Source organism: Arthroderma uncinatum (assembly GCF_011692745.1).
Source record: "Arthroderma uncinatum strain CBS 119779 chromosome Unknown scaffold2, whole genome shotgun sequence".
Taxonomy (NCBI): Eukaryota; Fungi; Ascomycota; class Eurotiomycetes; order Onygenales; family Arthrodermataceae; genus Arthroderma; species Arthroderma uncinatum.
The window spans coordinates 4,328,158-4,341,538 of record NW_022983864.1 but is presented as its reverse complement, the minus strand read 5'-3'; the positions used below and the strand labels follow the sequence as shown (position 1 = coordinate 4,341,538).

At 51.3% G+C, this 13,381-nt stretch overlaps 6 protein-coding genes across 6 annotated transcripts; 4 read left to right on the top strand and 2 right to left on the bottom strand.

Annotated features, from left to right (window-relative positions):
• Positions 1-271: 271 nt before the first annotated feature.
• On the top strand, positions 272-1,375 carry GIQ15_03301 (uncharacterized protein; the record flags this gene model as incomplete). The annotated part of the gene is made up of 1 exon (XM_033550718.1): positions 272-1,375. One exon carries the CDS (start codon positions 272-274, stop codon positions 1,373-1,375), a length of 1,104 nt encoding a protein of 367 aa, XP_033407879.1.
• Positions 1,376-2,384: 1,009 nt separating this feature from the next.
• GIQ15_03300 (uncharacterized protein) lies at positions 2,385-4,751 on the top strand (the record flags this gene model as incomplete). The annotated part of the gene is made up of 2 exons (XM_033550717.1): positions 2,385-4,576; positions 4,625-4,751. The coding sequence occupies 2 exons, from the start codon at positions 2,385-2,387 to the stop codon at positions 4,749-4,751; spliced, it is 2,319 nt and encodes a 772-aa protein (XP_033407878.1).
• Positions 4,752-6,246: 1,495 nt separating this feature from the next.
• GIQ15_03299 (uncharacterized protein) lies at positions 6,247-7,942 on the top strand (the record flags this gene model as incomplete). The annotated part of the gene is made up of 6 exons (XM_033550716.1): positions 6,247-6,443; positions 6,537-6,679; positions 6,775-6,955; positions 7,002-7,420; positions 7,472-7,593; positions 7,643-7,942. 6 exons carry the CDS (start codon positions 6,247-6,249, stop codon positions 7,940-7,942), a joined length of 1,362 nt encoding a protein of 453 aa, XP_033407877.1.
• A 1,230-nt stretch (positions 7,943-9,172) lies between these two features.
• Positions 9,173-10,254, top strand: GIQ15_03298 (chitosanase; the record flags this gene model as incomplete). Its single annotated transcript, XM_033550715.1, has 5 exons — positions 9,173-9,227; positions 9,267-9,445; positions 9,511-9,568; positions 9,615-9,928; positions 9,994-10,254. 5 exons carry the CDS (start codon positions 9,173-9,175, stop codon positions 10,252-10,254), a joined length of 867 nt encoding a protein of 288 aa, XP_033407876.1.
• Positions 10,255-10,807: 553 nt separating this feature from the next.
• Positions 10,808-12,019, bottom strand: GIQ15_03297 (uncharacterized protein; the record flags this gene model as incomplete). The annotated part of the gene is made up of 4 exons (XM_033550714.1): positions 10,808-11,161; positions 11,223-11,385; positions 11,507-11,779; positions 11,832-12,019. The coding sequence occupies 4 exons, from the start codon at positions 12,017-12,019 to the stop codon at positions 10,808-10,810; spliced, it is 978 nt and encodes a 325-aa protein (XP_033407875.1).
• A 656-nt stretch (positions 12,020-12,675) lies between these two features.
• GIQ15_03296 (uncharacterized protein) lies at positions 12,676-13,164 on the bottom strand (the record flags this gene model as incomplete). Its single annotated transcript, XM_033550713.1, has 1 exon — positions 12,676-13,164. One exon carries the CDS (start codon positions 13,162-13,164, stop codon positions 12,676-12,678), a length of 489 nt encoding a protein of 162 aa, XP_033407874.1.
• Between the last annotated feature and the right edge of the window lie 217 nt (positions 13,165-13,381).

Genomic DNA, 13,381 nt, shown 5'->3' with positions numbered 1-13,381 from the left:
CAGCACATGTCATGAGGGAAGATGACATCTGAAAGTGATACCCTCAGGTATGTCTGCAACATCCCCAGTGTGTAACCATTGCTACGGCAGGATGGGTATATAAAGGTCCTCGAACAGTCAAACGGAGTGTCTCACATTTGACCAGATAGACTAACGGTTTTTTATATACCTTCCCGAGACATTTGTGCAAGGACACAGCGGAAAAGGTCATATTTTTTCACTCCTTTACAGCCCTACCAATAGAGCCACAACCCTCCACAATAACGACATCATGAAGTTCCCCTTTACTGCCCTGGCGGCTCTCTCCATCGCCACAACCGGCGTAGTGGCTAGACCATTCGCCCCCAGCTCGACGACAATCAAGAAGCACGCGTTGGTCGGGTACTTGCACTCTAGCTTTGCCAACGGGTCTGGTTACCTGAGGCTCGCTGATGTGCCTGACGATTGGGACATAATTGAGCTGGCCTTTGGCGAACCCACGTCTGTGACGTCCGGGGATATCAGATTTTCCTTGTGTCCAAAGACAGAATGCCCCAACGTCGAGAGCGAGGAGGAGTTCAAGGCCGCGGTAAAAGCCAAGCGGGCCAAGGGGAAGAAGGTCCTCCTTTCAATCGGCGGACAGAACGGCCAGGTCCAGCTCTCCACGACCGAGGCACGGGATAAATTCGTCAGCTCTGTGGGCGGCATCATCGACCGGTATGGCCTTAACGGTCTCGATATTGATTTTGAGGGCCACTCGCTATACCTTGACCAGGGGGATACGGACTTCAAGAACCCCAAGACGCCAGTCGTCGTCAACCTGATCTCAGCACTGAAGACCCTGAAGAAGAAATACGGCGACGCCTTCGTCCTGACCATGGCACCGGAGACCTTCTTCGTGCAGCTGGGCTATTCCTCCTACGGCCCGATGAACGGCAACGACGCCCGCGCTGGATCCTATCTCCCCGTCATCCACGCCATGCGCGACGACCTGGCGGTTCTGCAGGTTCAGAACTACAACTCTGGCCCGATCATCGGCCTAGACGACCAGTACCATAACGTGGGTAACCCGGACTTCCTCGTTGCGATGGCAGACATGTTGAAGACCGGGTTCACCGTGGCCAGGACGAACAACACCTTCCCGCCGCTGAGAGAAGATCAGATTGCCATTGGACTCCCGTCCCAGGTCAGCGCGGGCAACGGGTTCGTCGACGCCAGGGGAGTACAGGAGGCCCTGGACTGCCTGGTGAACGGCGCGGGATGCGGAACGTACAAGCCTCGCGGGGGCAAGTCGCCGAACTTCAGGGGCCTGATGACCTGGTCCATCAACTGGGACGCCTTCTCCGGGTGGGATTTCATGAACGGCCACCGCAACTACCTCGACAGTTTGCCTTGAGGGTATCATCTCGTCGTTGGTCGTCTCATCTCGTATATAGATGACTGCGTATAGAGGAGGAATAGGGGTATAGCTGTGCTCACGTGATATCTGGTTATATCTGGAGCTTTTCAGGCCTGCGATTTGTTATTCTCTCGCGTATTTCTCGGTTCTTTGATGTATATAAATTGGATCCTGATGGTTAATGACAATGCAATGTGTTCTTTACCTTATGACTGTTGATACTCCGTATGCTCGAACGTGGTTGTCTATCTTCTTCCGAGTCGGACCTTCAGGAGCTTCAGTTTCACGTAGACAAGCCGCATAACATCAAACAGCCTGACACCGCTCCTCCTCCTCGACTTCATCATCTTCGTCTTCTTCATCGTCATCATCTTCATCATCATCATCAGCTCTTTGCTGCGTGCGCGATTACCAAGAACGGCCTTAGTAAGCCCTCTGCCGCCTCGTATCGCGTCCCTGAAGCCTTCGAAAGACCTGAAACTGCGACTGCTGGCCCATAGTTCACGGAGATCAACTCGCGCCCGCAAAAGAAATTCCGGCCATGGAGACAGCAACCCTGGTCTCTGTGCCAGCTCGTTGACAGTGAGTGCGTCCCTCTTACATCTATATATTCAGCCTGGTTTTGGCCCCTGCATGGATGGCGATGGGGGTGCCCCTGTATCCCTTAATTTAAGCCCGGCTAGCTCCCTTTTTTATTTTATTTTAATCAACTCGAGGCCTTGGGCTAACCCGTCGACAGTCATCGCTCCCTCTGACCAGACGGACACCTCAGCAGGCATACATACATACATACGGCGGTCCTTATTGATCCTGCAGATGGTATCGCGATGATATGACGGCGAAGACACGGCGTGCTCCCTAGCTTCGACTCGACACATCGGAAGGAGAGGGAAGAACATTGTCAGGCTGATATCCATGTCCAGCACGAGAAGACAGCCACTCCATCTCAAACATATCATCGTCTCCTTGGGGCATCGCAGGTGATTTGCCTGCCAGATACGGCCCCATGGCGGCCCCTAACGAGGCTCCGTCGACGGACTCGCTCTCGACATCTCAACCGTCCTCCAACCGCCTCCAAACACAGCCATATCAACCACAATCTCAAACACCAACCCAACAACATCCGGGACGCCCCTTGCTCTCTCCCCGCCTACAACATGTCGCAGGCGAGATACCGCCTGCGCTCTCACCCCTCGACGCCTTCGCAGCCCAGGGCCGTCTGCTCGCCAAACAATTCGATGAATCCCGCAAGGCAGGACGGAGACTGAGCCGTCTCCCACCGTCGAGCGTCGAACGATCTTTATCCCAGCCCAGAGGAGGGTATAATCGAACACTATCCGAAGAGGACACATGGCGGTCACAAACGCCGATGCGCGCGGGGTTTAATTTCGAGCAGAGAGGACGAGGAAGAGGGGATGCAGAGAGGGCTCCGTATAGCAACGGCATGTCGCTCGAGGAGCCTACTTTCAGGCCCAAGTCGCAGCATCCTCGGATCAGCGGACTTCCTCTCAACACCAGCACGGGCAATACGTTCCCGATAGACGATAGCTGGGATAACAGGCCGCCGGAGACTTCGTTTGGGGCTCCGCGCGCTAATTCGCCAGAGACGTTCTGGACTCGAGACGGTTCACAGGAACGGCGCAAGACACCGTCTCCGGGCCCTGGACCGACCATCGATAACAGGCTGAATGTTGTACGCTCGCGCTCGCCCCAGTCGTCCGGCGACTCACCCACACGGTTCTACGCAAATCAACAGCGGAATCAGCAGCAGCAGCAACCGCCGCCGCATCGCCATAACCATCTCGCACCTCCTCCTCCGCTACCACGAACGCACAGCAGTCCCGGCGGTACGAGCAATGGCTCTACCCAGGAAAGCTCGGACGATGACGGATCTAGTTCCAAGTCGACCTTCTCGCTGCCACGAAAATTATCGTCCAGCAGCGGCATGTCTGCGCCGTATTCCCCGCTACCGTCGCATACGAGCAGACCATATCAGCGGTCACCGTCACCGAACTCGGAAGCAGGCACGGGAGGAAGTACGACGCCCAATCTGACGAAACCGTCGTTCAATTTCTCCCGGCCGATGAGTCGATCGAATACGTCGCGGTCCATGCAAGATTCGCCTACAAATACATCTACAAACACGTCTGCAGGCGCCTCGTTCCTCAACAGGGAGAACAAGCCGGCTCCCATCACCGTGCCAGCGCCCCTGGCCACACCGTCTCCGTCAGCAGACGAATCGACCGAACCGCCCTTATCAGCCGGACAGTCGTACATATATGCGAAGTTCTCCCTTCCGCGCGGCCGGCTGATATCACGCCAGTCCAAGACGTTCAACGGCGGCGAGCCGCAAGCAAACTTTGAACCACCACAGTTTGAGCGATCAATCACCGACCCTGGACCAGCTCCAGCTCCTGCTCCGATACCTACACCAGCACCAGCCGAAAACACAAACATCAAAGCTGTACGGCCACCAATTGACCGCCAACAATCCAGCACCAGCATCACCTCCGCCTCTACACAAAGCCACAGCACCATCCGCCCCTCCACCAACCAACTCACCCAGTCGCAATCCCACCCCTCACCCAACCCCGACGAGAAAGAAAAAGACAGCGAAAACGAACCGCTGACGGCCGAAGACCATGTCACCAGGGGCATCGAATGCCACGAATCCGGCTCCCTGAAAGAATCAACCTACCACCTCCGCCTAGCCGCCATGCAGAACCATCCAACAGGCATGCTCTTGTACGCCCTCGCCTGCCGTCACGGCTGGGGCCGCCGCGCAGACCAAACAGAGGGCGTCCAATGGTTGCGCAAAGCAGTCGACACCGCCGGCCTCGACCTGGCAAGCAGTAACCCGCCCAGCCCCGAAGCGTGCGACGCCGCACTACAGAAACTTCTCTCCAACAACGGCGACGGGAAGATGAGTATCGTGGAACAGAAGGCTCGCCAGGCCCAGCTTGCGCTGTCCATCTATGAGCTTGGAGTGAGCAATTTGAACGGATGGGGCGTTGATCAGGACAAGGCGCTTGCGTTGCGGTGTTTTGAGATTGCTGCGCGATGGGGGGATGTGGATGCGATGGCTGAAGCTGGGTACTGCTATGCGGAAGGGAACGGGTGTAAGAAGGACCTGAAGAAGGCGGCCAAGTATTATCGCATGGCCGAGAAGGGCGGGATGAGCATGGTCGGCAGCAGCTGGTAAGTCAAACTGATACCTAGATAATAGACTTATACTGACCGGCGTAGGATATACAAGGACAAGTACATGGAGGACGAGACGATGAAGAAGGGCGGCAGCGTCAAGTCGACCAGCAGCAAGTCTCGAGCCCGCAGCCGCAGCATCTTCGGCCGCAAAAAGTCCACCGACGGATGACTCTCTTCTATCTCTTCTATCTTCTCAACCTCTCATCTTCATCTCTGTATATACGTTCTGCTTGGCGTGCTGGATACCCTCCTGATTACTAATCACTTATATCACTTTACATATATCACCATAATTGCTAACTCTTCCTTCTTCCTCGGAAATTAACTGGCCAGATACTCTAATTTCCCCATTCCCCATTCCCCAGAGCCGGCTCGTATAATTTAACCTAACCCCAGAGTGCCAACACGGGCAGGAGAGAAGTCAGGGCGTCCCCCTAGCGCGCCGGACCTGGGCCTGAAGCAGACTAACTCGCTACTCGGTGTCATATGCATAGCTTCGCCGTACAAGATAGCTGTCTGCTAACTTGCGGTAACGGCGAGGTGAAACGGCGATCAGAGCCTCTCGTCCGTCTGACGTCCACATGCCTGCCAGTGCCAGCTGTACCGAACCCCTCAAGACCAAGACCAAGATCAAGACCAAGACTCAGACTCAGACTCAGACTCCTGGTCCTGGCCCTGGACCTGGTCGAGAGATGGAGGGCGGGATGAACGCAGGTCGATGCTTTCCCTTAACGGGGCCCGTCCGACGTCTCAACGTCATCCCAGCTCGCCGATCAAACATTTCTTCCATCGTACAACGTCTGTACGTACAACATCTATTCATGTAGGATGTAGAAGTAGGGAGCGCTTAACAAGCGCGTGCATCGATGCTACCTTGTACTCTTCCATGTAGGTGTGTAGCATCGGCCTCACCGCGTCGGCCTCCCCGTTCGCCCAAAGCAGGCAAAGTAGGCAGGCTGAGGTAGAGGCAAAGTAAGTAAAGGTGGTCTGTGGGAGAAGAAACGAAGACTTTAACTGGCGAGTCCCAAGGCTCATCCCGTATTTTGTGGCTTCTTCTTGCTCTTGTTTCTTCTTTTCTTCTTTCTTCTTTCTTCTTTCTGGCTTCTCTTTGGCTGGAGGGTTAGCTGTCACGTGGTATGCACATGGTCACCTCTACCTCTTCACCTTCACCTTGCCTTGACCTTGATCTATCTACAGTGTACTCTATCTTTCCTGCTATATCTTCATCTATCTATCTATCTACATCTATCTATATATATCATCTTGTATATCTTGTATATCTTATATATATATATATTGTCTTGTGTATGTATATATATCTTGTGTGATGCCTCGGCCTTACATAAGCCAGACTGACTTCATGCCCCGGGGCTAACGCCTAAAGCGGATTAGTGCAGATCCACCCTCGGAGCTGGCAGAAAACTTAAACTTAGACAATTTTAAGCAAGACGATATAATATATAATATAATATATAATATATAATAGGAGATATAATAGAAGAGGGTATAGGAGGGTGGTATAAGATGGGATATGGGATATAGGAGGGATAGGATGGGTACATTGATGGCATTGATGACATGCGAGCAGAGTAGAGTACGAGACCGGAGTAGACAGAGACAGACAGGTACAGAGTATGGGGACAGAGATAGAGTTAGGTTCTCACATGTTCGCATCTCGGCATCACGAGCTTCTACATCGAGATGTCTTCTTCTTCTTCTTCTTCCTGCTCTCCGCGTCCCCGCCTCCACGATGCTCTCCACGGTCTCTCCACGATGCCTCCACGATGCATCCCCGGTCTCCAGTCTCGTCTAGTCTCCAGTATCCCCAGCATGGCATGTATGAAAGTGTACTCCGTACGGAGTAAGTGTTCGCATGGTAGATGCGGTGGAGTTTGCCTCCACTGCCCCCCTGCCCTTCTTCCCCGGCCCTATAGCTCGCCCTCCCTACTTATAGCCAACCCCGTCCTCATCTCCCTCCTTCCGGTCTCTCACTCTTCCTCCTCGTAAGTGCTGCTGGCACAGGACTTGCTCTTCTCCTCTTACTCTACTTCTACTTCTACTTTGCTGTTGCTGCTGCTGTGCTGCTGCTGCCCCTAGGTATGTAACAGTAGACGCACCCCCGGTCATCGTGCGACAGCCTTTCTTTTCTGTCTGCCGTACTAACTAGGCTCAGAGCATAAATAGAGCATCAGCCGCCTCTATATCTCCCGTCTCGCACCCACCAGCCATCATGTCAGACAAGAACAACGTCGAGGCCGTCGACAGCGTGCCCAGACGGTCCTTTGGGTCGCGCATAGGGACCATCTGTCGGCGTTTCTGGTGGCTCATCGCCATCATCTTCGTCGTCGTCGCCCTCGTCATCATCCTCCCTGTGTATGTCCTCCTCTATCTATGTATGTATACGTACTGACGAGAGTAGAATATTCGTCGCATACCCCAAGCTGGCGCAGAGAGATGTCTCCGATTCCACTCTCGCCATCACAGACATGCAGACGTCCGATCCCACGCCAGACTCGATGCATGTAAAAATCACTCAGGTCATCGGCTCAAAGTCCAAGTTCCATCCCGTCCTCGACCCCTTTGATGCGCAGGTCTTCCTCTCCGGCGAGAAGGAGTCGTTCATGACGCTGAGCACGCCCGAGGTCAAGTCGCATGATGGCGTCAAGGCCATCGTCGACCAGGACGTGCAGATCAAGAACCACGATGGGTTCGCTGCTTTCTCCAAGGCCGTCATGTTGTCGGAGCACCTTGACTTGCTTGTCATAGGCAAGACGCAGCTCAAGCTCGGTGGACTGCAGAAGACCACCGTCGACTACAACAAGACCGTCTCCTTGAAGGGTGCGTCCCTCCCTTTTATCATATATATATACAGGATACTGATTAGAGCAGGAATGAACCAACTCAAGGGCTTTAACATCACCAACATCAAGATCCAGTCTACCCCCGGCACCATGAACAACATGAAGGGAGACGTCTTCATCCCCAACCCTTCAGTCCTCACTCTCGCCATGGTAAGTCTCCTACATCACTCGCCTATATACAACCACTAACACTTCACAGGGCAACCTCACCCTCGACCTGTCCGTCGACGGCCACCCCATCGGCACCTCCTACCTCAACAACGTCATCATCAAGCCAGGCGACAACACCATCCCCATGGTCGCCAACGCTGACCTAGGCTACGTCCTCAAGCTCACCGGCAAGACAGGCAAATACCCCAAGGGCATCATCCCGCTCTCTATCCTAGGCAACTCCTCCGTCGCCAACGGCAAGGAGCTAACGTACTACTCCAAAGCCCTCGCGTCGAACAAGCTAGAGGTGCCATTGAACGTCCCTGCCATCTTAGCAGGAAAGGCATGATCCAGTCAGTTGCCAGTTTGCATAATTTAAGAGAAGGAAAGATAATGATGCATGTTAATGTATGGAAGGGGGACATATCCGGATGGGCGCATCGCATCGCATCGCATTCGTGCGTTTATATATATTGTACAGACCATTTCTATTTCTATTTATACCTTATTTCCTACCTTTCACTTGCACATTTCACATTCAGCTACAAAATGTTCTTACTCGCGATTGATACCCATCCTAGAGAATGAACGAATCCCATAATTACCATCTGTCTGCCATCTGTCTCGTGTACTGTCTGTCTACCGCGCGCCGTTCCCGTAGTCAAACAAGCTTTCACATCACCGATAGCCAACTTACTATCCCATTCCTTGCATAGCCGATCGACCGACCACGCGCCTAGTAAAAGAAAAAACCCAACGAAAGAAAGGGCTGAAGGCTGAAGGCTGAAGCTGATCTGCCTGTACCAAAAGCAAAGAAATATAAGGAGGCGAACGTCGGTCTAACTTTTTCGTTTTGTTCGATGGGTTGGCTAGCGGTTGTCCGGTGGCTGGTCACGCGTCGACTAGAGTAGTGTGTGGGATGTGTGATTGGTGGAGGGTGGTTTTACTTTGGTTTCTCCACGCGATAGATGGATGGATCGTGGATCGGGGGGAGATGGATAGATCCATACGGAGATGGTGGAAGGGAAGGAGAAAAGGAAGAGTAAGAAGAAGTGGAAAAGGAAGAGGAAAAGGGGCTATATCCATGTTTCCGCCGGGGAAACGGCCGGAGGAAGGCCGGATTAGTAAGCTTAGTAAGACCCTCGAGAACAGGAAGACGAGAAGACTGAGAGTAACGATATAGACAGACGACAGTAACAGGTATAAGGGCCGTTCTGCCCAACGTCTACTATGAATGTGTACCTAGGTATGCATGTTCTACAAGATACCCAGATAGGAAATATCTACGATGCCGTGCAATCTTCCCAAGGCTCTCGTTATAGCCTATCGCTATAACGAGCAATGTTCTCTCGATGCATTCTACCATATACGTTGCAAGTTGCACGTCTATCGCGAAAATTCTCATGCAACGCGATGATCTATACCCTTCAATGGCTGCTCCCGTGGTCCCTGCGACCCGATATGCTCCCTGGTTTCCGCGACCCAACATACTGTTTGCGGTTCCTGATATGCTACCAACAGCTCTACAGCCAGCCTTTGTACAACTCTAGCCTCGTCCAGATCTATACTGTCTTTCATCATGACAGCTGTCAACGATGAGGAGAGAGCCGTTGACGTCGTGCAGGACCAGACCTGTTCGTAATAACTGACTATATAACGGCGCGATGCTGTAGTCAACGGCTATCAGGAGCAGCACGGCAAGACAGAGTCCCAATTATACATTATATTACTCACAATGGTTCTCAAGGCTGTTCTATACCTTGCGGTGTTGGGGTTTGCTACCCTCTCCTCTGCCGCCGGCCGTCCTGTTCCCGGAAATTTGAAGAATCTGTACAACAAGGCGAAGGCAGGTGTTTTCGTTCTCAGACGAGATACTCACCCCTTTAACTTATACTGATATATGATACACGTTTATAGAATAGTCGCTGTGCCTCGCCCCTTAGCAGCACAGGGTTCAAAGACGGTCATGGACGGGGTAAGTCTATTGTACGATATATGGCGTTCGGTCCTAACGGCAACAGGCGGCTTCACTTACTGCGGCGACCATGAAGGGATCATATACATTACCGGCTCTTCCAACGCGATGGGGCTAGCAGACATGGACGTTGACTGTGACGGCGCCAACCGGTCAAAGGGTGACTGCGCCAACGACCCGTCTGGCCAGGGACAGACATCTTTCAAAGATGAAGTTGCCAAATACGGCATTGAAGATCTAGACTCTAACAAGCATTCATACGTCGTTCTTGGGAATGAGGGGAAGAGTCCTCGATACCTACCTTCTGCCTCGGGCGTAGAGTCCCTTAGCGTCGTGGCAGTCGTGTGCAATAACAAATTGGTACGCCACACCCCTTTCCTAAAGCAGAAGACATAGGTTTAGATATACTAACTAACAACCTTCAGTTCTACGGCGTATGGGGCGATACCAACGGCGGCACCGATACGGGCGAAGTCTCCATATCCCTTGCCCAAGCTTGCTTTCCCAACGAACACCTCAACGGTAACAAGGGCCATGAAGGGCATGACGTCCTCTACGTTGCATTTAAAGGCAAACAAGCCAAACCCGGAGCCAAGGGCGCTTTGTGGAAGGCCAGGAATTTCGACGCCTTCGAGCGCTCCTTGGCTAATATCGGTGATAAGCTTGTTGCTCAGATCAAGGCGTAGCTTGCAGGCTGTGGAATTGAGGGCTTTGGGGCTTATGGGTATGGAGTGGGGCTAATGATATTGCCCAGGATGGTCTATTCATTTACTTTGTTCTTTCTATTTCGGTGTTATATTGCTACTTGACGTTCGTTTACTAAGAATTTACTGAGGGTTATGGAGCTAGGAACTATCGTCACCTACCTACTATGGCTTACTTGGGCTTTAATAAATGCCCTAATTTAGTGTCAGATATCAGACACCGTTTGGTCAGTTATTTGAATTAAGGGTGCCGACATGAGTAGAAATAAGCTAGCTGCACCTGTAGATTATTACACTACGGAGCAGGGATCCCCTCTCACAATCGATGACCGCAGAGCCTTGACTTTCTGCCTTCGACCATGACCCATTCTTCCACCTTTATACGACGGTTATACGAGACAGCGGGGTATCAATCTTCAACACTCTATATAGAGAGCCGGGCTAGGCTGTAATGTCAAGTAACATATTGACATTCTTGGGTTGAGGAGAGTATATATAGTACAGAAATTATACCAATGATAGGAATTGCCCTAGTTCATTCATGTATATCCTTGAACCAAGGGTGCTCAAGCGCATCTTTGGCCGTTATCCTCCTTGCAGGATCGAGACTCGTCATTTTGACAATGATGTCCCGAAAGGACTCGTCAACGTCTTCCCAAATAGAAAAGGGGTATCTCGGATCAGCAGGCGTAAACTCGTCGGCGATGGTCACGACAAGGTCGCGCCATTTAGCAGAATTATCTTCCAGGTGATGTAAGAAGCCAACCAGTCCTGGGCCGTCTCCAAAGTGAGAGAGAAGTCGCTTTACAATAATCCGTTCTTTCTCTGCTCTACTTAGACTTCCCTCGTCGATACGAAAGATGATCTTTCGAAGCATGGTAAAAATGCACTAGAGTAAGATGTGGCTATCAGGACATCTGGTTCCGTGGTTAGGGTATAGGTGTGCTTACAACAAGGCCAAACGAGAAAACGTCAGAGGGGATGTTAATTCGGGCTGCAGCATGGGACTCTGGACTACGCCACATTGGATTTCCCAGTAGGGCACCACGAACATTTAGACCTGGTGGAATCATCGAGCCCATTTCAAGGTCGCCGATTTGGGTTCTCTTGACCCTAATAGCACGATCGGACACATCGTAGTTGACAAATATGTTGTTTGGTTTGATGTCTTGTATAAACAGAGAGACGGCTAGATTAAGTCAGATTCATACATCACTTGGGATAGCATTATTACCACCGTGTGATGCCGTGTTTATGCATAGCCGCAAGTCCCGCCAACGTATCTCGCAGAATCATCTTCCTCGCTAGGTGGGGAAGTTCCTTTTTCACAACTAAGTCAAGAAGGTCTTCGGTGGAGTAGTCATAGACAAATAGGAGGTGTTCCGGGATGGTGTCTATCACAACTCGTAGATTGGGACAACCTGCAAGAGGAGCCTGTAGATCCAGTTGGTATTCGAATTCGGTATGAAAGATATTCTTGATAACATGTTTCTTTCCATCTTTAGCACTAGGAATGAAACCGTTAGAAAATAACCCAGTGGCCTTCAAGACACGCGTACGTAGCCAGGTAAACGCATGATAGCGTTGGTTCAGTCTTATGTTGTAGGATCCGATCGATTCGGTAGTGTGTCCCAGATTGGCTGACTAGATCTGTACCCATGCTCAGAGCCTCTGTAGGTTCCTTGGTAGGAAGCACAACTTTAGGTCTGGCCGTATTTCCAATGGTGCTGGCTGATCTGCTCATCATCGATGGTCTGTTTGATAACGCAGATGCGACACGCTGATCAAAGGAAGGTCTTAAAAGCTGAGATGGCCTAAAGTGGTATAAGAGTGGCTGGAACGAGCATCGCCTAGCAATCATGGCGCCCGGGTGTCAAGGCGGAAACGTGGTGCTGTGTCTAAACGATAATCAATGGAAGAACTTTGAGGTGCACGGAACTATTGGTAGAAAATTTAGATCGTTAGTTAGTGATATCAGGGGGCTTTTCATCGGATAGCCACGTTGCCGTGATTGATCGCCAGACCATCATGATCGACGAGAAAACTAGAAGAGGCCTTAGCGTTGCAGAAACAATTGCTAACTAGAACATACTGTCCTATATCTTATCCCTTTATATCCTTGAGGACCAGCTATACTGGCTATACTTATTCTCCAGGTGCATTGTAGAGTGCGCAGAGCTATACTTTAGTGACATCCTATATTCTTTTAAACGTTACTTTAAATTTAAGCTTAAAGTTACTCGGGAGCACTGTATCCAGATAACTATAAGATTTTAACTACATGAAATTGTCATGTATAGCTTTCACTCTCACCGGACTAGTGTGCTGGGTACTGGAATAAAGAAGGGCTGAGCTCTTTGGCGCAAATGAATATCTCTAATTCAGCCCATAAAACTTCCACCATCACTCAACAATCGAAAGCCCAACCAGGAAACAGGCCCGTGCAGCCAGGTCTACCGTCCAGGTACGCACGCGGTTGATTGCTAGCCAGTCTTTGAGATCTTTAGTTGAAGATCCGTGGGATGTGTCCTCGACGACAGCCTGAACCCTGGGCGCAATAGCCGGCACGAAGAGGAGATGGCTGGCCGCGAACAGTGTGCCAGCTGTATACCATTTCAACGACGTCTTATTTATCTGCCCGTCCATGAAGATATTATATCCGCCTGCTGACATTGTCAACGTAAGAAGACTGAGTACGCGTACGACACCGTGGCGGAAAAAGACGCGGAAATAGGATGGTAAGATTTCATTGCTGCGAGTGCGATGGTCAGAGTGGAGGAAGATATCCAAGAAGAAATCCTGGTCAAGAGAGAACCAGAGTGTGCAAGTAGAGGTAATGAGGGGAGCAGTTTGCAGGAGCGAGCGGTAATCGAAAATGAGCCCGGAGGCCATGGTGATGTTGATGGTCAGAATGAGGTGATCGAGGGCTGGATCATAGGAACTTCGGGGAGACACATTGGACTACACTGGACGAAGGATTATCTAAATAAATCTCTCCCGCCAGTTTTTAACGAACAAGGTGGCCAATGAGGAGTCATGTGCATGTTTTGGACAGCATGAGGATCCAGTGCTATATAAACCCCTGCATCCGCCATCCTTCTGCGGTTTT